Genomic DNA, 24,207 nt, shown 5'->3' with positions numbered 1-24,207 from the left:
GTTGCCTCTTCACTGTGAGAGTCGCCTCTTCACTCCCTGCTGGCCCATATTGACTCACAAGCTGTCTACAGTTGTGTCAAGGTGGCTGGATGTCTTTTGGGTGGTGGACCATTCTTGATACACAGGAGAAACTGTTGACTGTGGGAAAACCAAATAGTGTTGTAGTTCAAGACACAAACCGGTGTGCCTGGCACCTACTACCATACCCCGTTCAAAGGCACTTTTTGTCTTGCCCATTCACACCCTGAATGGCACACATACACAATCCATGTCTCAATTGTCTTAAGGCTCAAAAATCCTTCTTCAATCTGTCTCCTCCCCTTCATTCACACTGAAGTGGATTAAACAAGTGACATCAATAAGGGATCATAGCATTCACCTGGATTCACCTGGACAGTCTATTTCATGGAAAGAGTAGGTATTACCTAACTTTTTCTACACTCAGTGCATGTCTATTGTTGTGCTATCACAGGAAAATGAGGAGTACAGACGCATCATCTCCCAGCGCTGCCTGGGCTCCTTCAATGCCTCCAAGCCCTGTGGCGGCTCTACCGTCTTACCCATGCTTGGGGACAATGATCTGCCTACCACCATGGACTGGAGTGACAAGGGCTATGTCACCTCCATCAAGGATCAGAAGGATTGTGGCTCCTGCTGGGCTTTCAGCACGGTAAGGGAGGGAGAGGGTTGGAAGGGGTTTTAAGAGAGTGAGTTAACTACAGTATAGACTCTGCTCTACTTAGATGTAGAGTAATTGTTCAGCCTGTTCCACTCTTTTATCTTTGTATCATGTGGTGAGAGCGAAACAACAATGTGTGTGTTTGGGTGGTGTATCTTATATCTCCAGTCTGTAAATGTCAATTTTTGTATTCGGCTGTTTTCAAAGAATTGTGGGCTGTGGCCCTAAAACTATGCCAAGGTACATATATTTGAAGTCAAAATACTTTAACGTACTACCTCTTTGGGCTTTCATCCTGTGAAATTGCAGAGCGCGAAATTCAAAATTCGTAATATTAAACATTCATGAAAATACAAGTGTCTTACATCGTTTAAAAGCTTAACTTCTTGTTAATCCAGCCGCTTTGTCAGATTTCAAAAAGGCTTTACGGCGAAAGCACACCATGTGATTATCTGAGGACAGCATCCCGCGTACATAAGCATTACAAACATTTTCCAACCAAGCAGAGGTGTCACGAAAGTCAGAAATAGCGATAAAATAAATCACTTACCTTTGAAGATCTTCCTCTGTTTGCAATCCAAAGGGTCCCAGCTACAATGAAAGCCCTAAAAAGCCTCCTCATGCTTTTGCCCAGTCTTCCCCTTTCGGCCCCAGGTTCCGAGAAGTGTTCCCAAGTCATGTCATTTTCACTTTGTTCCCCATCTCCTCCATTGCCACAACTCTACATCCTCTCGAGGTAACTCAGCACTGTGCTCTTCACTGTATATGCTTTCACATCAATGCCTTCAACATGTTGTTTAGAGTACAATTACCCCAACATCCTCTTTCATATGATTCATTAACCAATAAACCAGCTAACCCCAATCCAACTATGATGTATAAAATAGCTCCCAGACCCAACCCATCGGCATGTCTTACAGTAGAATCTAGTCTCTCTTTCTCTCCACTTCCTCTGTCATGGTGTCTTCAAGCTCACCCATTATGCAGCTGGACCTCACTTCACGTGAGAACTTTGCACCCACCGAGGAGAGACATGACGATCTTTACCGCTGCAGGTGCTGTAAGGAGTACTGTGTGTGAACCAAACCAACGCTGTCCCAACACCCCTGCCTGGTGCATCTTGATGTACACTCAATCCCCAGAATTCAGCCCGTGCCCTTGGTTATCTCTGCTTTCACTTGAGGATATACACACTGCAACACATGGGTCATTTCCTGACAACCTAGACTCTCCTGTTATGGCAAGATCATTCATTCTGATATCCCAACAATGCTACTAAAGTAACCCCTGCTACTACTAACATGGCCCATGACTATAGAATCTTTCAATTACGGTCCCTACAGCGACTGCCGTGAGAATAACAACTGTATGTAATCTGTCAAGTGTTCGCGGCTGTTAGAAATTGAGAGAGAGTAATGAGTTGGAAGAATATCCAACCTAACAATACTCTGAGTCACAGGGTTCTTGAAGGTTTACCATAATGTCTGAGATTCCACCACTATCTCTTCTACTCTCACCATGATCTGGGTATGTGTAATGTTCAATTTAACTCATACTAATCCCTGTATTGTGCACAGTTGTAAGGGTTTTCCTGTGGTGAAGGAGAAGCGGACAAATGCAGCATGGTGGTTATTCATGTTCTTTAATAAAGGAACTAGACATGAAATAACTAACAAAACAATAAATGTGCGAAAACCTAAACAGTCCTATCTGGTGCAAACACAGAGACAGGAACAAACACACAGTGAAACCCAGTCTACCTAAGTATGATTCTCAATCAGAGACAACTAATGACACCTGCCTCTGAGAACCATACTAGGCCGAAACATAGAAATGCCCCAAAACATAGAAAAACAAACATAGACTGCCCACCCAACTCACGCCCTGACCATACTAAATAAATACAAAACAAAGGAAATAAAGGTCAGAACGTGACAGTACTCCCCTCCAAAGGTGCGGACTCCGGCCGCAAAACCTTGACCTATACGGGAGGGTCTGGGTGGGCGTCTGTCCGCGGTGGCGGCTCTGGCGCGGGACGCGGACCCCACTTCACCATTGTCTTAGTCCGCCTCATTGGCTCTCTAACCATGGCAACCCCTCTCAATGACCCCACTGGACAGAGGTGCAGCCGCTCGGGACAGAGGTGCAGCCGCTCGGGACAGAGGTGCAGCCGCTCGGGACAGAGGTGCAGCCGCTCGGGACAGAGGTGCAGCCGCTCGGGACAGAGGTGCAGCCGCTCGGGACAGAGGTGCAGCCGCTCGGGACAGAGGTGCAGCCGGCGCCTCTGGGCTGAGGGGCACTGGCGGCACTGGCGGCCCCTGGCTGACTGGCGGCCCCTGGCTGACTGGCGGCACTGGCGGCTCCTTGCAGACTGGCGGCACTGGCGGCTCCTTGCAGACTGGCGGCGCTGGGCTGACTGGCGGCGCTGGGCAGACGGATGACTCAGGCGGCGCTGGGCAGACGGGTGGCTCAGGCGGCGCTGGGCAGACGGGTGGCTCAGGCGGCGCTGGGCAGACGGGTGGCTCAGGCGGCGCTGGGCAGACGGGTGGCTCAGGCGGCGCTGGGCAGACGGGTGGCTCAGGCGGCGCTGGGCAGACGGGTGGCTCAGGCGGCGCTGGGCAGACGGGTGGCTCAGGCGGCGCTGGGCAGACGGGTGGCTCTTGCGCCTCTGGACTGAGGGGCGGGAGCTCTGGTAGCGCCCGAACAGGCGGGAGACTCCGGCTGTGCTGGAGAGGAGGAAGGCTCCGGCAGCGCTGGAGAGGCGGGATCACCTGTAGGGGTGAGACGGAGAGACAGCCTGGTGCGGAGGGCTGCCACCGGAGGGCTGGTGCGTGGAGGTGGTACAGGATAGACCGGACCGTGCAGGCGCACTGGAGCTCTTGAGCACCGAGCCTGCCCAACCTTACCCGGTTGAATGCTCCCGGTCGCCCTGCCAGTGCGGCGAGGTGGAATAGCCCGCATTGGGCTATGCAGACGAACCGGGGACACCGTGCGCAAGGCTGGTACCATGTAAGCCAGCCCAAGGGGACCAGTGGGGACCACTGGGGACCAGATGCGTAGAGCCGGCTTCATGGCACTTGGCTCAATGCTCACTCTAGCCCGGCCGATACGCGGAGCTGGTATGTACCGCACCGGGCTATGCACCCGCACTGGGGACACCGTGCGCTCCACAGCATAACACGGTGCCTGCCCGGTCTCTCTCGCCCCCGGTAAGCACAGGAAGTTGGCGCAGGTCTCCTACCTGACTACGCCACACTTCCTGTGTGCCCCTCCCCAAGACATTTTTGGGGCTGCCTCTCGGGCTTCCTTGCCAGCCGTGTTCCCTCATATCGCCGGCTCCTCTCTCCGGCTGCCTCTGCTCTCCTAGCTGCCTCCACCTGTTCCCATGGAAGGCGATCCTTTCCCAGGATCTCCTCCCAGGTGTAGCAACCCTTGCCGTCCAATACATCATCCCATGTCCATTCCTCTTTGCGCCGCTGTTGCTGTTGCCCGTTACCACGCCGCTTGGTCCTGTTGTGGTGGGTGATTCTGTAAGGGTTTTCCTGTGGTGAAGGAGAAGCAGACCAAAATGCAGCGTGGTGGTTATTCATGTTCTTTAATAAAGGAACTAGACATGAAATAACTTACAAAACAATAAATGTGCGAAAGGACTGTTTTTAGGTTATCTGGTGCAAACACAGACAGGAACAATCACCCACAAACACACAGTGAAACCCAGCCTACCTAAGTATGATTCTCAATCAGAGACATCTAATGACACCTGCCTCTGATTGAGAACCATACTAGGCCGAAACATAGAAATACCCAAAACCTAGAAAAACAAACAGACTGCCCACCCAACTCACGCCCTGACCATACTAAATAAATACAAAACAAAGGAAATAAAGGTCAGAACGTGACAACAGTTAGCTCATAGGAGAGGGAGGATAGCTATCTCCTGTAACAATATACCTAGTTTCTGGGAATGATACTCCTCTATCACCACAAACTTAATTTATGAGCCCCCACAGATCTCCACTGCAGTCACGTTCCACCCCACTTAACAGCCCTCGCCTCGCCTCCTGCTAAATATACATTTGCACATACTAAAACATTCTCAAATCAATTAGTCAATATACATCAGTCCCTCCTCTGGAAAAAATTATCACTCTTATGTTCCACGAAACCTAAAAACATATTGATTTGAAAAGAAAAGAGAAAAAAGTTCATGTTTAATAACTTCACATCACCCGTTGATGCAACAAACATAATTCTGATGACATGGTAAAACAAAAGAACAATTTTTTTATGGTTGACCAAAGCTATCATCCAGCCCCCACCCCTCGCCGTTCTGTAGTAACTCTGTCTTGCTGTATCCAAATCATATCTACAACATTTTTATCAATTATCCAACCCAAATTTAGAATGACAGTCCTCAATTCCAGCTTCTAAATTCAGCACACATCATCCCTGTTAGCACATAAATTTATAAACAAAACCTTTTTATTGTCAGTAATTCTCATTTACAGCCCCACTTTGTCCCTGTTTTCCTGTCACGAATGAAAGACCAGTATCTCAATGCATCCTTAGTCTAAATTGTTCACAATGTGTAGACCCCCCTGTCCTTTTCCCAGCACTTATCATTCTAGCGTGTCTTTTTCAGATATTGTTTACAGTTCATCTTCCCAATGGCCCTAGCTAATGTCCCGATTCCAATATCCAAATAGATACATCCATTTCTCCCACGTACAATAGTCTGTCACCTGAGCAGTTCTCAGCACTCCTGCTGCCCGCACCCCGGTTTATGGCTCAGACTCAGATAGAAGTGTTAAAAGTCACTGTCGCATTGCACGCCTTTGTCTCTTTCTTTCACAGATCAGAACAACAGTTTAGTTCAATTAATTTATGTTTCAGGAAATCCAGACAAGCATTGACAATATGACAAATTATTACATGAACCTTTTCTTGATAACGTTATCTCTACGACAAATGTCAAAAAGCATAGCAATATACTGTTACTGCTAAAACCATTTTCAAAATTAATCCATACTCCCTTATTCTACTGGCGACCTCTTGGAAGAGTTACCAGATCATGAAGTTAGCACCCTAACCCCTCGCAGAAATCCCACACTCCAGTATCCCAATTTGGTAAAATATGTATCGAAACAAAAACAAAAAATGAATATCAGCAATACATACAGTTGAAGTCGGAAGTTTACATAGTCAATTAGTATTTGGTAGCATTGCCTTTCAATTGTTTAACTTGGGTCAAATGTTTCGGGTAGCCTTCCACAACCTTCCCACAATAAGTTGGGTGAATTTTGGCCCATTCCTCCTGACAGAGCTGGTGTAATTGAGTCAGGTTTGTAGGCCTCCTTGCTCGCACACGCTTTCTCAGTTCTGCACACACATTTTCTATAGGATTGAGGGTCAGAGCTTTGTGATGGCCACTCCAATACCTTGACTTTGTCATTTTTTCCACAAGTTTGGAAGTATGCTGGGGGTCATTGTCCATTTGGAAGACCCATTTGCGACCAAGCTTTAACTTCCTGACTGATGTCTTGAGATGTTGCTTCAATATATCCATATACATTTCCTGCCTCATGATGCCCTCTATTTTGTGAAGTGCACCAGTCCCTCCTGCAGCAAAGCACCCCCAGAACATGATGCTGCCACCTCCGTGCTTTACGGTTGGGATGGTGTTCTTCGGCTTGCAAGCCTCCCCTTTTTCCTCCAAACATAATGATGGTCATTATGGCCAAACAGTTCTATTTTTGTTTCATCAGACCAGAGGACATTTCTCCAAAAAGTATGATATTTTTTCCCCATATGCAGTTGCAAACCGTAGCCTGTTTTTTTTATGGCAGTTTTGGAGCAGTGGCTTCTTCCTTGCTGAGCGGCCTTTCAGGTTATATCGATATAGGACTAGTTTTACTGTGGATATAGATACTTTGGTACCTGTTTCCTCCAGCATCTTCACAAAGGTCCTTTGCTGTTGTTCTGGGAATGAGTTGCACTTTTCGCACCAAAGTACATTCATCTCTCGGAGACAGAACGTGTCCCCTTCCTGAGCGGTATGATGGCTGCGTGGACACATGGTGTTTATACTTGCATACTATTGTTTGTACAATAGAACGTGGTACCTTCAGGCATTTGGAAATTGCTCCCAAGGATGAACCAGACTTGTGGAGGTCTACAATTTTTTTTTCTGCCAAGTTAGTGTATGTAAACTTCTGACCCACTGGAATTGTGATACAGTGAAATAATCTGTCTGTAAACAATTGTTGGAAAAATGACTTGTGTCATGCACAAAGTGGATGTCCTAACCGCCTTGCCAAAACTATAAATTTGTGGAGTGGTTGAATAACGAGTTTTAATGACTCAAATCCAGAGTGTATGTAAACTTCCATCTTCAACTGTATATCACAATCCATTTGTAGTAACTGTCATACCTTTTTAACCTCACTAGCCTCCCACCTGGCCAACATCCAGTGAAATTGCAGAGCGCCAAATTCAAAAACAGAAATAGTCTTTATAAAAATTAATGAAACATACAAGTGTTATACATGGGTTTAAAGAAACTTCTTGATAATCCAACCACGTTGTCAGATTTCAAAAAGGCTTTACGGCGAAAGCATAGCATGCGATTATCTGAGAACAGCGCTCAGAAGACAAATCATTACAAACAGTAACAAGCCAAGAAGAGGAGTAGCAAGTCAGAAATAGAGAAATGCATCACTTACCTTTGATCTTCATATGGTTGCACTCCGAAGACTCCATGTTACACAATAAATGTTCATTTTGTTCGATAATGTCACTCTTTATGTCCAAAAACCTCAGTTTTGTTGGTGCGTTTTGTTCAGCAATCCATTGGAACAAAGCACGGTCACAACAGACGAAAAATCAAAAAAGTACCATAAAAGTTAATAGAAACATGTCAAACGATGTTTAAAATCAATCCTAAGGTTGAATAAATAATCATTAATATTTCAACCGGACAAAAGCTTCGTCAATAGAAAAGGAGAAACAAGAAAGACGCTCCTGATCACGTGCTGGACTCATGTCTGGAAATTTCCACTGTCCTCTCATTGAAAGTGCTGTATCTCCCTCATTTTTCAGAGTAAAAGCCTGAAACGATGCCTAAAGACTGGCCACGTGTAGAGGAAGCCATAGAGATCGTGAACTGGGTGCTAAGTATTTGTATGGTGGATAGGCTTTCAATAGAAAAACAGCCTTTCAAAATAGGGGTACTTCCTGGATGGATTTTTCTCAGGTTTTCGCCTGCCATATCAGTTCTGTTATACTCAGACATTATTTAAAAAAACTTTAGAGTGTTTTCTATCCAATTGTATGCATATCCTAGCAAATGGGCCTGAGTAGTAGGCAGTTTACTTTGGGCATGCTTTTCATCCAAAATTCCGAATGCTGCTCCCTACCCTAGTGAAGTTAACATATATTTTCCCTTCTATATGCAGCCTGAACAAAGTACCTTTGTATATTTACCCAAAGACCATGACCCAGGGAACCCATGATACAAAAACATGTTAAATAAAAAATAAACCAATTTGAATAACTAATCAACTTAGGGAGTTATAAAGAGTTGTAATAGTATCTCTAAGTAATGGTACACTTTAAATAGAGTCTGGTGTTTCTCATTAATTTTATAATTAAATCCCACCTGTTCAGATCTTTTATAGTGAGATTGATCAGGCCTCACCAGAAAGTCAGGATTCAGTGCATTCGACACCATTAAAATATTTCCTCTCCCTTTTCTTTCCCTGTCCTTCAGAACCTATTTCACAACCTTCCACACATTTCCATTCTAGTGCATACCCAATTTAAAACTGAATTGAAAAGACCCCATCCAAAATAAATCCCACAGTATCAACACCACTAACGCATATTCGTAACCAGTGTGTGTGTGTGTGTGCTGGTGAACTGTAGGTCCAGAACACACATGAATGGGCCTCACTTATCTGGTACACCATTTATGGCCTAATCCAGATACTTTTATACTTAACTGCCAAATATCACTAACTGCTCTCCTTACCCCAATCATTAAACGTTTATTTTAATCCACCCCATCCTTTATTTAGCATGTCTTAGACACAGCGACATTATCCTGTCACCGAGTCTAACAATTCACTGGTCTCTTTTCCCATGATTCTCCGTAACCACCACACAACATTAAAAAAATGTAAAGTTAACTTTAGGTTTGGTAACCCCTATACTAATTCCTCGTGACCCCTCCAACCTTTTGTCCATTCTAGAAATCTATTTCAGAATAAGACGACATGAAATATGTATCTATTTCCAAGTAAAACCACATAAAATGTCTCATGAGATCATAAAACCCCCCACGGCTTTCTGAGTTTGCAAGGAGTGTTTGGCCATATAATTAAATGTGTTACCTTTAGAATCCATTCCCCTGGCATTTCGCCTAGATTCTTCAACCCAAAATACATTTTCCTGTGGCAGATTTAGCCAATTTCTCATCGTAAGGAATCTGCGATATTTGATCCCTGGCCTCTACTAAAAAGTTAGGTATGGTGTGATCTCATACTCTACCTTCACGTAGAAATTGTAATCTATATGAACCACGTAACGATCGAACCGAGGCTACACACCGATATGTGACATTTCCTCTCCTGCTTCTCTCAAAAGGATTTGTTGTTGCTCTTTTGAAAACAATGCAAACGCTTGCCTGTCAGCATTTTCTCTGATTACAGCAGGCTCCATACCCACTTTACACTCCCTTTTCCAATTACCAAAAGCCCCACCGAAAACAAGACTCTGTCTCCCTACGCTTTGACGTTTTTCCACTACGTTTCTTTGGTTTACCTTGGCCATTGAAACTATTGTTAGTCATTTTCCCTATGGTCCTATTACCCCTCGCACACCTGCGAAGTGAGCGGAGTTTTATTCCACTCTCAAACATCCTGCCCTATTTCATCCACTACCCCCGCAGTGACTCTCTTTTTTGATCACAGCGTTTAAACCTGTCATCAAAGCAGAAGTGCGAATTCTATCAATGCACTCCTGTCTATATAATACACACCTTCTATGAACTATTTTCCAAGGTAGCACTACCCTCTTCCCCGGATTACAATTAATTGGTCCCGGCACTTAATACCTTGTATTAGAACCGTTATTATAGCGCCTGCAAATGTATTACTGGAGAATACGGATGACTTAATGTCTTATTCCAGTATTTCCTCAAATATCCCTATTATTGATAACCCATATTTCCACAATCTCTCATGGTTCACCACCCCAACAGGGCATAAAACTAACCTCTTTCACACACACACTCTCACCCTGCGCTCTCACAGCCACTGCAACTGTGCTTCCACCCTTCTTACAGGTCTGGCCAATAAACCGTTAGACTAGGGTTTTACCCTCCACAGGACTACCCTGTTGTCACGTTTTGACCTTAGTTCCTTTATTTTGTCTTTGTGTTAGTTTGGTCAGGGTGTGAGTTGGGGTGGGTAGTCTGTTCTTTTCTTTCTATGATGTATTTCTGTGTTTGGCCTGGTATGGTTCTCAATCAGAGGCAAGTGTCGATTGTTGTCTCTGATTGAGAATCATACTTAGGTAGCCTGTTTTCCCCATTTGTTGTGGGTGATTATTTTCTGTTTAGTGTTTCTTCATCACCTTACAGGACTGTTTCGGGTTTTCGTATATTCACGTTGTTGTTTTGTTCGGTGTTCAGTTGTTTCATTAAAATAATGGACACTTACCACGCTGCGCATTGCTACACCTCTTCTTCCACCAACGACAGCCGTTACACCTGTTCAGGACTTCCCCCCTCTATATGAAATTTGGCGCTCCACAGGCTTTCTGCTCGGGGCTTTATCTATGAGATTTTACCCTCCACAGATCTATTTTGCTCGGGACTTCCTCTTGAAATTTTACCATCCACAGGATCTCTCCTGCTCGGGACTTATGTGACTTACCCTCCACAGATCTATTCTGCTCGGGACTTACTCCAAATTTATAGCAGTCACATGAACTAACCCAATCGGGATTTACCCTCTAGGACTTACCCTACAGGTACCAACCAGCTCGAGTTTACCTTCCGGGATTTACCCTATACTTTATAGTACTAGCAGGAACCAACCTACTAGGGATTTACCCCCTAGGACTTACCCTACAGGTACCAACCTTCCGGGACTTACCATTTCACATTCTCAAAACCCAACAACACCAAGAGTTGTCTGTATTGAGGTACTACTGGTCATTACGTGTCTACCTGTCCATTAAAATACCAGGCTCATCAGTAGGTACAAGTACTCTGGTGGGCCATATGGAGAATTTTCCTTCTCCCCTTACTCTTACCCCTCTCTATGCCATCCTGCTGTGGGGTGAACAGTCAAAATCTCTCCGGGTACTCGTTGACTCTGGGGCCGATGAGAGTTTCATGGACACTACCCTGGTGTCAGAGCTGGGTATCCCCATTCAGCCCCTCTACATTCCCATGGACGTCAGGGCGCTGGATGGGTGCTCGATAGGCAGAGTCACCCACAATACTACTCCTATCAACCTGCCAGTGTCAGGGAACAACAGTGAGTCCATGCAGTTCATGCTCATCAAGTCTCTTCCGGTACCCGTGGTATTGGGGTTTTCATGGCTCCAGTGACACAAGCCTCTTATTGATTGGACTGCTGGTGCTATCATGGGCTGGAGCCCATTCTGCCATGCTCATTGCCTGAAGTCGGCGCAGCCTGCCCCGGGACATCTTCCTGTGGGCTCGGAGGAAGCCTCGGACCTCTCCGGGTACGGGTCTACGACTGCGTGATCGACCTTCTCTTCTGCTATGAGACTCGAAATTGACCTCAGGTACATCCTGTTTCCATTGATCATCCTTGAGATGTTTCTACAACTAGACTGGAGTCCACTTGTGGTAAATACAATTGATTTGGAAAGCAAAAACAGTCTTTTAGACATTATTGCTAATGTATACAAATATATAAAAAATAGAAGTACCTCATTTACATAACTATTCAGACCCCTTTCAGTCCACCTGTGGTAAATTCAATTGATTGGACATGATTAGGAAAGGAACACAGCTGTCTTCATAAGGTCCCACAGTTGACAATGCATGTCAGAGCAAAAACCAAGCCATGAGGTCAAAGGAATTGTCCGTAGAGCTTCGAAATAGGGTTGTGTCGAGGCACAGATCTGGGGAAGGGTACCAAAACAATTCTGCCGCATTTAAGGTCCCCAAGAACACAGTGTCCTCCATCATTCTTGAGTGGAATAAGTTTAGACTTGAACCCGATCAAACATCTCTGGAGAGATCAAATCAAATTTACAGCGAAATGTTTACTTACAGGCTCTAGCCAATAGTGCAAAAAAGGTATTAGGTGAACAATGGGTAGGTAAAGAAATAAAAACAACAGTAAAAAAGACAGGCTATATACAGTAGTGAGGGTATAAAAGTAGCGAGGCTACATACAGACACCGGTTAGTCAGGCTGATTGAGGTAGTAGGTACATGTAGATATGGTTAAAGTGACTCTGCATATATGATGAACAGAGAGTAGCAGTAGCGTAAAAGAGGGGTTGGCGGGTGGTGGGTGGGACATAATGCAGATAGCCCGGTTAGCCAATGTGCGGGAGCAGTGGTTGGTCGGCCCAATTGAGGTAGTATGTACATGAGTGTATAGTTATAGTGACTATGCATATATGCTAAACAGAGAGTAGCAGCAGTGTAAAAAGAGGGGTTGCAGGGGGTTGGGGGGGCTTACAGTGCAAATAGTCCGGGTAGCCATGTGATTACCTGTTCAGGAGTTTTATGGCTTGGGGGTAAAAACTGTTGAGAAGCCTTTTTGTCCAAGACTTGGCACTCTGGTACCGCTTGCCATGCGGTAGTAGAGAGAACAGTCTATGACTGGGGTGGCTGGGGTATTTGACCATTTTTAGGGCCTTCCTCTGACACCGCCTAGTGTAGAGGTCTTGGATGGCAGGCAGCTTAGCACCAGTGATTTACTGGGCCGTACGCACTACCCTTTGTCGTGCCTTGCGGTCAGAGGCTGAGCATTTGCCGTACCAGGCAGTGATGCAACCAGTCAAGATGCTCTTGATGTTGCAGCTGTAGAACCTTTTGAGGATCTCAGGACCCATACCAAATCTTTTTAGTTTCCTGAGGGGGAATAGGTTTTGTCGTGCCCTCTTCACGACTGTCTTATTGTGGTTGGACCATTCTAGTTTGTTGTTGTGGACACCAAGGAACTTGAAGCTCTCAACCTGCTCCACCACAGCCCCGTCGATGAGAATGGGGGCATGCTCGGTCCTCCTTTTCCTGTTGTCCACAATCATCTCCTTAGTCTTGGTTACGTTGAGGGATAGGTTGTTATTCTGGCACCACCCGGCCAGGTCTCTGGCCTCCTCCCTATAGGCTGTCTCGTCGTTGTCGGTGATCCGGCCTACCACTGTTGTGTCGTCTGCAAACTTAATGATGGTGTTGGAGTCGTGCCCGGCCATGCAGTCGTGGGGGAACAGAGTACAGGAGGGGACTGGGCATGCACCCCAGGGGAGCTCCAGTGTTGAGGATCAGCGTCGCAGATGTGTTGCTACCTACCCTCACCACCTGGGGGCGGCCCGTCAGGAAGTCCAGGATCCAGTTGCAGAGGGAGGTGTTTAGTCCCAGGATCCTTAGCTTAGTGATGAGCTTTTAGGGTACTATGGTGTTGAACGCTGAGCTGTAGAGCTGTAGTCAATGAATAGCATTCTAACATAAGTGTTCATTTTGTCCAGGTGGGAAAGGGCAGTGTGGAGTGGAATAGAGATTGCATCATCTGTGGATCTGTTTGGGCGGTATGCAAATTGGAGTTGGTCTAGGGTTTCTGGGATAATGGTTTTGATGTGAGCCATTACCAACCTTTCAAAGCACTTCATGGCCACGGACGTGTGCTATGAGTCTGTAGTCATTTAGGCAGGTTGCCTTTGTGTTCTTGGGCACAGGGACTACGGTGGTCTGTTTGAAACATGTTGGTATTACAGACTCAATCAGGGACATGTTGAAAATGTCAGTGAAGACACCTGCCAGTCAGTCAGCACATTCCCAGAGCACTCGTACTGGTAATCCATCTGGCCCCGCAGCCTTGTGTATGTTGACCTGTTTAAAGGTCTTACTCACGTCAGCCACGGAGAGCGTGATCACAGTCGTCCGGAACAGCTGATGCTCATGCATGCCTCAGTGTTGCTTGCCTCGAAGTGAGCATAGAAGTTATTTAGCTCGTCTGGTAGGCTCGTGTCACTGGGCAGCTCGCGGTTGTGCTTCCCTTTGTAGTTTGAAAATAGCTGTGCATCCAACCTGACAGAGCTTGAGAGGAACTGCAGAGAAGAATGGGAGAAACTCCCCAAATACAGGTGTGCCAAGCGTGTAGCATCATAACAACAAAGACTTGAGGCTGTAATCGCTGCCAAAGGTGCTTTAATCGGGATAGGCGGCAGTATTTTCATGTCCGGATGAAAAGCGTGCTTAAAGTAAACTGCCTGCTACTCAGGCCCAGAAGCTAGGATATGCATATAATTGGTAGATTTAGACAGTGTCTAAACACTCTAGTTTCGAAAACTGTTTGAATAATATCTGTGAGTAAAACAGAACTGATATGGCAGGCAAAAACCTGAGAAATCCATTCAGGAAAAAAATTGAGGTCACTCTCTTTTCAATGGGGTTTCTATGTGGATCTAGATTTCTGTGGCACTTGCTTGCAGTTCCTATCGCTTCCACTGGATGTCAACAGTCTTTAGAAATTGGTTGATGTTTTTCCTTTGAGAAATGAAGTAGGTCTGTTCAGAACAAGGGTCGAGTCTAGTGTACTGTTTGTTAGGGTCGCGCGACCTGAAACCTCGCTCCACTTAGTTTTTATCCGCTATAGTCACATATTTATTTATTGAACGCAGTTTATCCCGTCTTAAATGTTATTGATTATTTACGTAAAAAAATACCTAAAGTTGTATTAGAAAAGTTGTTTGACACGTTTGGAACAAGTTTACAGGTAACTTATTAAATATTTTGTAGTTATGTTGCACAAGTTGGAACCGGTGTTTTTATGGATCAAACGCGCCAAATAAATGGACATTTTGGAGATATAACAACAGAATTTATCAAACAAAAGGACCATTTGTGATGTTTATGGGACATATTGTAGTGCCAACAAAAGAAGCTCTTCAAAAGGTAAGGCCTGAATTATACCGTTATTTCTGTGTTTTGTCGCGCCTGGCGGGTTGAAATATGAATGTCATGTGTTTGTTTGGTGGGGTGCTATCCTCAGATAATCGCATTTGCTTTCGCCGTAAAGCCTTTTTGAAATCTGACACATTGGCTGGATTAACAAGTGTAGCTTTTATTTGGTGTATTGCATGTGTGATTTCATGAAAGTTTAATATTTATAGCCATTTCGCCGGATGTTGTCGAGGGGTTCCGCTAGCGGAATGTCTAGCCGTAACAGCTTTTTAACAACGTAAAGCAAAAGAGAATCTACAAAAACGTTGGTTTTTTTGCTTTGTAAATGTAATATATTACAGTTTAAAACATTTTTTTTTTACACATTTTCAAACATTTCTAAAAACCTGTTTTTGCTTTGTCATTGTGGGGTATTGTGTGTAGATGGATGAGGGAAATGGACCACACTGTGTATGTGTGTGTGTGTGTGTGTATATATACATATACAGACTACATAAAAAATAAGTGAGAATTTACAAAATTATCCAATGGATAATGATACTTTTTCCCCCAGAAAACTATAGGTCCAAAAACATAAGTTTGCACCTCCTTTTTTAATTTAGGCCACGGCTCAGGCAGCCAAGTGGACACAAGGCTCTTTGGGTCATCTCAGTCACAAATAGGAATAACTTTGCATCTGTTTCTGATTAATAAGCAATGCCATGCTGGTGAGTGGTAACATTCAAATAAACCCATTCCTGAAACGAATCATAGGCTGTCATTTCAGAGTAAAATATACCACATTCACACAGATTTGCACAAAGTGGGCAGTTTTTTGTCACTTCAAGTCCCAAAACATCATACTTTGACTAAAACAATGACTTATTGACTTAGATCTTTGTGTAGTATCATGGGTAAGCTCTGGCCATCGTCTCTCAGCTCGAAAAAGTAGATATCTACTGGTGTGGACGTTTAAGTGTACTTTTTCTCCCCCCCTACCTCCCTCCTTCCATCCCTCCCTCAGACTGACTCTCTGGAAGGCCAGCACTACAGTAAGACCAATAAGCTGGTGTCCCTCAGTGAGCAGCAGCTGGTTGACTGCTCCGGCGAGTTCGGCAACATGGGCTGCATGGGCGGTCTCATGGACCAGACCTTTGAGTACATCAAGTCCTTGGCCCCTGGAGGCCTGGACACTGAGGACTCCTATGCCTACCATGCTGAGGTGAGCATTGAACAGTGGGCAGGGTTGTGTTCATTAGGACCACACGTTTAAAAACATTTCAGTTCATTTTTTTCCATTTGGTACCTAATGAATACACACCAGATCTTGATAGAAGTTGTCTTTAGGTACAGATTTGCATCAGATGGGCTTTGGGGAGAGCCCATGGCTAAGCATTAGAAATGAAAAATGCCAAACTGACCTTAGATCAGTGTATAGATAGGATCAAATTCATCCTTCTTTCATGCCAGCCCACATCAGCCCCATACAGAGCAGTAGTAGGCTGCAGGTTTAGGCTCAATTCATAATTCATAAATGAGAATGCCTCATAAATTCCAATTAAATTCTTGAATTTAATTTGAATTGAAGTAGTAAACATGATACAAAATTGCAATTAGAATTTGAAAGAAAGGAAATAGAATTGAAAAGTGAAATTCAATTAAATTCTAATTATTCTATTCCGTAATAGGTGTAGTCTATACAATCCTACATCTTGTACATACATACATCAAACATGCTGTTATATACATGCATATAAAATATTGTTGAAACAATTGATTATAAGGACAAACTTCTAAAATGTTAATGATCAAAGAAAACAAACCTTGTATGTGAATATTCTAAGTTGTTATATTTCATTAATCACTTAATGTTCTTAAAATATGGGGTAAAAACTAAATTACCCAGAATGCATTAGTTGAACCCTCAAGTTGACCGCGAAAGAAGCCAAACAAATGAAAATGGTTGGTGGAAATATACACTGCTTAAAAAAATAAAGGGAACACTTAAACAACACAATGTAACTCCAAGTCAATCACACTTCTGTGAAATCAAACTGTCCACTTAGGAAGCAACACTTATTGACAATAAATTTCACATGCTGTTGTGCAAATGGAATAGACAACAGGTGGAAATTATAGGCATTTAGCAAGACACCCCCAATAAAGGAGTGGTTCTGCAGGTGGGACCACAGACCACTTCTCAGTTCCTATGCTTCCTGGCTGATGTTTTGGTCACTTTTGAATGCTGGCGGTGCCTTCACTCTAGTGGTAGCATGAGACGGAGTCTACAACCCACACAAGTGGCTCAGGTAGTGCAGCTCATCCAGGATGACACATCAATGCGAGCTGTGGCAAGAAGGTTTGCTGTGTCTGTCAGCGTAGTGTCCAGAGCATGGATGCGCTACCAGGAGACAGGCCAGTACATCAGGAGATGTGGAGGAGGCCGTAGGAGGGCAACAACCCAGCAGCAGGACCGCTACCTCCTCCTTTGTGCAAGGAGGAGCAGGAGGAGCACTGCCAGACCCCTGCAAAATAACCTCCAGCAGGCCACAAATGTGCATGTGTCTGCTCAAATGGTCAGAAACGGACTCCATGAGGGTGGTATGAGGGCCTGATGTCCACAGGTGGGGGTTGTGCTTACAGCCCAACACCGTGCAGGACGTTTGGTATTTGCCAGAGAACACCAAGATTGGCAAATTCGCCACTGGTGCCCTCTGCTCTTCACAGATGAAAGCAGGTTCACACTGAGCACATGTGACAGACGTGACAGAGTCTGGAGACACCGTGGAGAACGTTCTGCTGCCTGCAACATCCTCCAGCATGACCGGTTTGGCGGTGGGTCAGTCATGGTGTGGGGTGGCATTTCTTTGGGGGGCCTCCATGTGCTCGCCAGAGGTAGCCTGACTGCCATTAGGTACCGAGATGAGATCCTCAGACCCCTTGTGAGACCATATGCTGGTGCGGTTGGCCCTGGGTTCCTCCTAATGCAAGACAATGCTAGACCTCATGTGGCAGGAGTGTGGCAGTAGTTCCTGCAAGACCTGAATCCAATTGAACACATCTGGGACATCATGTCTCGCTCCATGCACCACAGGCTGTCCAGGAGTTGGCGGATGCTTTAGTCCAGGTCTGGGAGGAGATCCCTCAGGAGACCATCCGCTACCTCATCAGGAGCATGCCCAGGCGTTGTAGGGAGGTCATACAGGCATCCAGACTTCCATGGGTTGATAAATTTGATTTCCATTGATGATTTTGTTGTCAGCACATTCAACTATGTAAAGAAAAAAATATTTAATAAGAATATTTCATTCATTCAGATCTAGGATGTGTTATGTTAGTGTTCACTTTATTTTTTTGAGCAGTGTATTTGGCTATTCTAAGCACAAAGGTTAAAATAGTATGAACATTGTTTCCAGAGAAAGGTGATATATTCTTTGGTATCTGCAAGAATGAACTTTCAGATTCAATGAAATTCATGTTCTATGACTGAGTGGAATTTATTTTAATTGCACTGAATTCATTTCTACTTCCTGTCACTCAAATTCTAAGTCTACATCTTGTGGGGTGTGGCCATTTCAACTCTAATTCAATTCATGAATTGGAGTCAATTCCAATATTCTGAATTGACCACCTCCTGACTCAAGGAAGAAGCACAACAGTGACATCTAGTGCAAATGCTTAGTGGTGCAATATAATCAGACGACAAGGAGCAGGCAGTTGAGAGCATTATTTTACAATTACACATTTAGGTGTGAATATAATATATGTGCTTACTTATAATAGTTCATGCTATTTTTGACCAATTTTAAGAATACTTTATATTTTAACATAGTCTAAATAATGCTTTTCTACTGCACTTTTGCCGTAAACAATTAGCAACTACATTTCTAATGTGTATTTAACAAGGTTTTTCTATGACAGGACAAGAAGTGCCACTACAAGCCAGACAGTCTGGGTGCCACCTGCACCGGGTACGTTGACATGACCAGCGGTGACGAGAGCGCCCTGCAGCAGGCCGTGGCCACCGTCAGACCTGTGTCTGTAGCCATTGATGCTGCTATTGATGCTGTCTTTTTTTTTTAGACATGCCTCTTTCCAGATGAATAAGGTAAGACCTTTTAAGAACTGGCTCTCTCTAGATGAATCAAATTAGTCTTTTTAATACACGACTTTCTCCAACCTGGACCTACACTTGTCATCTTGGTCAAACTTTAAACAAACTATAACTTATAAAGCGTAATAAACCCTTCATAAACCCTTTATAAAACCATTTATAACCTTAACCCTTTAGCTAATAACAGGTTGTGACATCTGGTTCTTTAACAAATGTGGCATTGGTTTTATACTACCCTTTAATTAGTATGACATTTTCTCATGAATGATTTCTGAAGCATTTATGTAGGTAGGCCTTATAAAGGGCTTATGAAAGCTTCATTGAGACTCCATAAGTTATGGTTCATAACTGTGTACTGAATGATCTGTGACGTGTTTTCTTTCTTAGATGTACAGTAATACTCCCTGTGTGTTTTGTACATTGAAAGCAATGTATTGACTTGGGCGTCAAGTCATGATACATATCCTTTGCAAAATATTAAATATGTGACACATATAAACTGATACCAGGCTGATTGTGTGTACAGTATATTGAGAATAACTGAATGGTTGTTCATTCCCAGGTGTCTATGATGAGCCAGACTGCAGCAGCTATGGCACTAGTGATGATGGCCAGGACTACTGGCTGGTGAAGAACAGGTAAACAACATGCTGTATTAAATCAACCTAGGCCTATCTGATTGGTCAAGAGCAACCATAAGCCAATGGTGTTGCAGTTGCATTTCCTAATCTCAGCACTGTAAGAGATGGGCTCTCTTATTAGTTAGAATGGGATCTAATGTGCCAAGAACAAACTATGATGCTTAAAACAGGTGGTTTAAGCGGTCCAACACACTGATATCAATGTTGCTATGTCATTGCTAAATGCTAAGTGTTTGGTTGATGTGTGTGTTCTAGCTGGGGCCTTGACTGGGGAGATAAGGGCTACATAATGATGTCCAGGAATAAGCACAACAAGTGTGGCATCACCACGGCTTCCAGCTACCCACTGGTCTAAGGGTGAGTCTTTCGTGCATCAGTGTTTATTACAACTACTGTATATCTATACTCGCTTACTATCTCATTAGTTACCATAGCATTAGATCACAACTATATCTATAGTTTAATAACCAAGGGCTCTATTCAATCCGTATTGCAGAAGTTCAGCTTGACTGAAATTTGAAGGCAATTTTCCTGTGTTAGTGGAGTCTTCATCCACTGCTTTAATGACCTTTAAATTTCTATCGCGCAATCGGTAACGCTTCAGCGATACAGATGAAATAGACCCTACTAGCAGTGTCTATCCCAACTACATATGACTCAAATGATAAACATGATCAGCTGATATTAAACTACAGCTTTACTGTGTATACTCCCTCCCAGACAGAGGGGCCTTTGTGTACTGAGTAAACATTCCTATTGGATTGAAGCAGATCCAGAAGTAAACAAAACGTATATACTTTGCAAGGCCAAAAGTTAATTCCGTTTGGCAATTCAGCAGACATTTTCCCACAAACATATCAAAGCAACTTAATCATTGTCATGCACAGTGATTAATCTTCATTTAAGACAGTTTTCCACAGCATGAAAATAATCCTGCAGCAACAGGATATGTTAATTGTTATTTGGATGGAAAATCCTTGTAGGGGTTGATACAAAACGAAAATCTAGTCTGAAATTTCAAACTTCAGAAGTTTTTTAAAACTTCAAAGACACTACAAGTTCCCCTGCAACAGGGTGATCAAATAGGGGGGGCTCTATGTGATACTGATCACACTCCAGATGTAGGATCTTAATTTGAGCCAGTTTGCTACAGCAGGAAGATGATCTTGCAGCAACAGGAAATGTGAATTATTATGTGGATTATAGTTAAATGGATTTTTTTGTAGAGACTGATACATTTTACATCAGGGCAAATAAAATAAAAAGTCTGACATTTTTAATTGGAAATTACAAACTTTAGAATACTTTTTAAACCTTGAATACACTACAAGTTTGCATTTCCTGCTATGCAGGAAAATTCTCATCGACAAAACAGTGTTCAAATTAAGATCCTACATCTGTTTACATTTTTTGTGCATGTAGATATCGTTGATCTTGTTCGATAAAGCCATTGGACGTCTTTCTGTGATGTTCCTATTGGCGGATGAATTGCTAAATTAACAAGCCGACACATTTTTTTCTGGTCTCTGAAAGACTACAACTCGTGTGGGGTGGTGCCTTGTGCTCTGGGCCCCATCTCTCACCCAAGGCAGGCTTTTTTGAAAGGGAGGCAGACACTAACAGCACTATCCTTTGGGCAAAATTGAAAGAACTGACCAGACTGCAATGACTTCAAGTGATTCCTCTCATCAACACGAATTTGACAATGGAGCATTTTTTAAATGTTCATTTGGCTCCATGGTGACATTCAACCATAGATATTTCAACCAGAAGATGATTCAAAACAAATAGTTGGATTTAGCTAGAAGCTGAGCTACAGCTGATGCCAGCAGCAAGAGGGCAGATGACAAATACGGTGGCTAGCTAAGTAAGTTATTCTTACTGCAAGCCACCTCGCTAGCTAACTTTAGATTAACTACTAAAACCCATTTTGTGTATTGCTGACTAACGTTAACATACTACTATATTACAGTAGGGGGAAATTCTTATTATTAGTAAAATCTCTTCTCTTTTTAGTCGTAGATACAGGGCATTCGGAAAGTATTTAGACCCTTTGACTTTTTCCACATTTTGTTATGTTACAGCCTTATTCTAAAATTGATTAAATTCCTTTTTTTCTTCATCAATCTACACACAATACCTCAGAATGACAAAGTGAAAACAGGTTTAAGAAATTTTAGCAAATGTATAAAAAATAAATAAATGCCTTATTTACATAAATATTCAGGCCCTTTGCTATGCGACTCGAAATTGAGCTCAGGTGCATCCTGTTTCCATTGATCATCCTTGATGTTTCTACAACTTGATTGGAGTCCACCTGTGGTAAATTCAATTGATTGGACATGATTTGGAAAGGCACACAGCTGTCTACACAGTTGACAGTGCATGTCAGAGCAAAAACCAAAATGTCTGCAGCATTGATAGTCCCCAAGATCACAGTGACCTCTATCATTCTTAAATGGAGGAATTTTGGAACCACCAAGACTCTTCCTAGAGCTGACCGCTCGGCCAAGGTGCGGAATCTGGGGAGAAGGGCCTTGTTCAGTGAGGTGACCAAGAACCTGATGGTCCCTCTGACAGAGCTCTAGAGTTTCTCTGTGGAGATGGGAGAACCTTCCAGAAGGACAACCATCTCTGCAGCACTCCACTAATCAGGCCTTTATAGTACAGTTGAGTGGTGAGGCGGAAGCCACTCAGTAAAAGGCACATGACTTTGCCAAAGGCACCTAAAGGACTCTTAGACCCTGAGATTTGCTGGTCTGATGAATCCAAGGTCGAACTCTTTGGCCAAGTCTGGACGTGACAGTGAAACATGGTGGCAGCATCATGCTGAGGGTATGTTTTTCAGTGGCAGGGATTGGGAGACTAGTCAGGATCGAGGGAAAGGTGAATGGAGCAAAGTACAGAGATACTTGATGAAAACCTGCTCCAAAGTGCTCAGGACTTAGGATTGGGGCAAACGTTCGCCTTCCAACAGAACAACAACCCTAAACACACAGCCAAGACAGCACAGGTGTCTCTGAATGTCCTTGAGTGGCCCAGCCAGAGCCCGGACTCTATCTGGAGAGACCTGAAAATAGCTGTGCAAGCGATGCTTCCATTCAACCTGACAGAGCTCGAGAGGATCTGCAGAGAAGAATTGGAGAAACTCCCCAAATACAGGTCTGTAGAGCTTGTACCGTCATACCCAAGAAAACTCGAGGCTGTAATCACTGCCAAAGGTGCTTCAACAAAGTACTGAGTAAAGTGTCTGAATACTTAAGTAACTGTTTTAAATACATTTGCAAAAAATGATAAAAAATATGTTTTTGCTTTGTCATTATGGGAGAAAAAAATGTAATCCATTTTAGCATACGGCTGTCACGTAACAGAATGTGGAAAAAGCCAAGGGGACTAAATCATTTCTGAATGCACTGTATGTTTACTAAACAGCAGGCTACAATGTTACAACCAAGGGCTGGAACACAAATTATTTTTAATCGTTTTGTTCCACTGTTCCGACCAGCAAATTAATGTTCAGAATCGGTTCAAACCCCAAAAAATAATGGTTTATATCTTTCCTTTCTGCTCCTTTTTAAACCTGTGTAATCAACATTACATTACTTCACCAATGGATAGAGCAGCTTGCAATTGAGTGGGAAAGCTATGCGCATGCATTGGACAGACAAGTGTAGTGTAGGGTGCGACATGGAACTGACATTGCGTGTGAGGAGAGTGCTGGGCAACTTGTTGTTATGACATGCATTATCTGAATTAGGCCCATGGAATTATACCTACGGAGGAGCGGCTTCTTTGAATGTCTTTGAACTTTAGAGAGTTGCCTTAACTAATGTTGGACAAGAGCTAACCCTTGATCATGACTCACATTTCCATTACATTACACATAATGCCACCTAGAGTTTTTGAGAACTAGACCAGAGCTACCTTAGCTAGCTAACAAGCTTGTGTGTGCAGAGCGGCACCAGAATTAAAATGAAAACACATCTTACCTTTTGTAGTTAATACATGCAATGTGAAACGTGATAACTAATAGTATCCTTAACTAGCATTGAAAATGTTTATCCATTCTCTAATTAAAAATCTCTCTCCCTAATTTCTGAATCACGTCTGTAATGTCATTAGCTACAGTAGACGATGCATGCTTCGGAGGGAGGGGGAGGGGCAGATGGCCTACACGCTCATCTAATAACTTAGACACACACCAACTATGGAAGTCTGTTCGGGTCGTTGCGAATCAAAAACATACAGGTTAAATAACCCTATTTGACCCGTCAAATAACACTGGACTGACTAACTGACACTGGAAAACGTTTGAGTGACTGTGAGGGCTTTGCATTGGCTCTTCGTTGCATTTTTTTGTGGGACTGGAATAAAAATGCCCGGAATGTAAAATAAAGTTATCATCTGGTTCCCATGCTTTTTAAATAATGGTTCTGTTCTGGAACCGTATAGATCACTTTTGTTCTTGGTACTAGTTTTGTTGCTCTAAAAATGTAATTATTTTCCAGTTTTACTGAACCAGTTACAACACCTGGTTACAACCAGCCACCTAAAGCTAGGTTTACCAGCAAATGTTAGCACATGACTGGAGTTGTCTAGCTAATTAGCCTGGTGCCTGCTAA

General features: G+C 43.6%; 1 protein-coding gene across 1 annotated transcript in view; it reads left to right on the top strand.

Moving 5' to 3' along the window:
• The window catches only part of LOC112255725 (procathepsin L-like), a 28,192-nt gene extending 8,252 nt beyond the window's left edge, over positions 1–19,940 (top strand). The window contains 5 exon segments of the mRNA XM_042326288.1: positions 473–670; positions 15,855–16,052; positions 18,752–18,938; positions 19,507–19,582; positions 19,841–19,940. Of these exon segments, the coding sequence (XP_042182222.1) occupies positions 473–670; positions 15,855–16,052; positions 18,752–18,938; positions 19,507–19,582; positions 19,841–19,940 (759 nt within the window).
• Positions 19,941–24,207: the final 4,267 nt, after the last annotated feature.

Source organism: Oncorhynchus tshawytscha, linkage group LG08 (genome assembly GCF_018296145.1).
Source record: "Oncorhynchus tshawytscha isolate Ot180627B linkage group LG08, Otsh_v2.0, whole genome shotgun sequence".
Lineage (NCBI taxonomy): Eukaryota > Metazoa > Chordata > Actinopteri > Salmoniformes > Salmonidae > Oncorhynchus > Oncorhynchus tshawytscha.
Note: the sequence above shows the minus strand (reverse complement) of the source record. Positions and strands in the feature narration are given on the sequence as shown.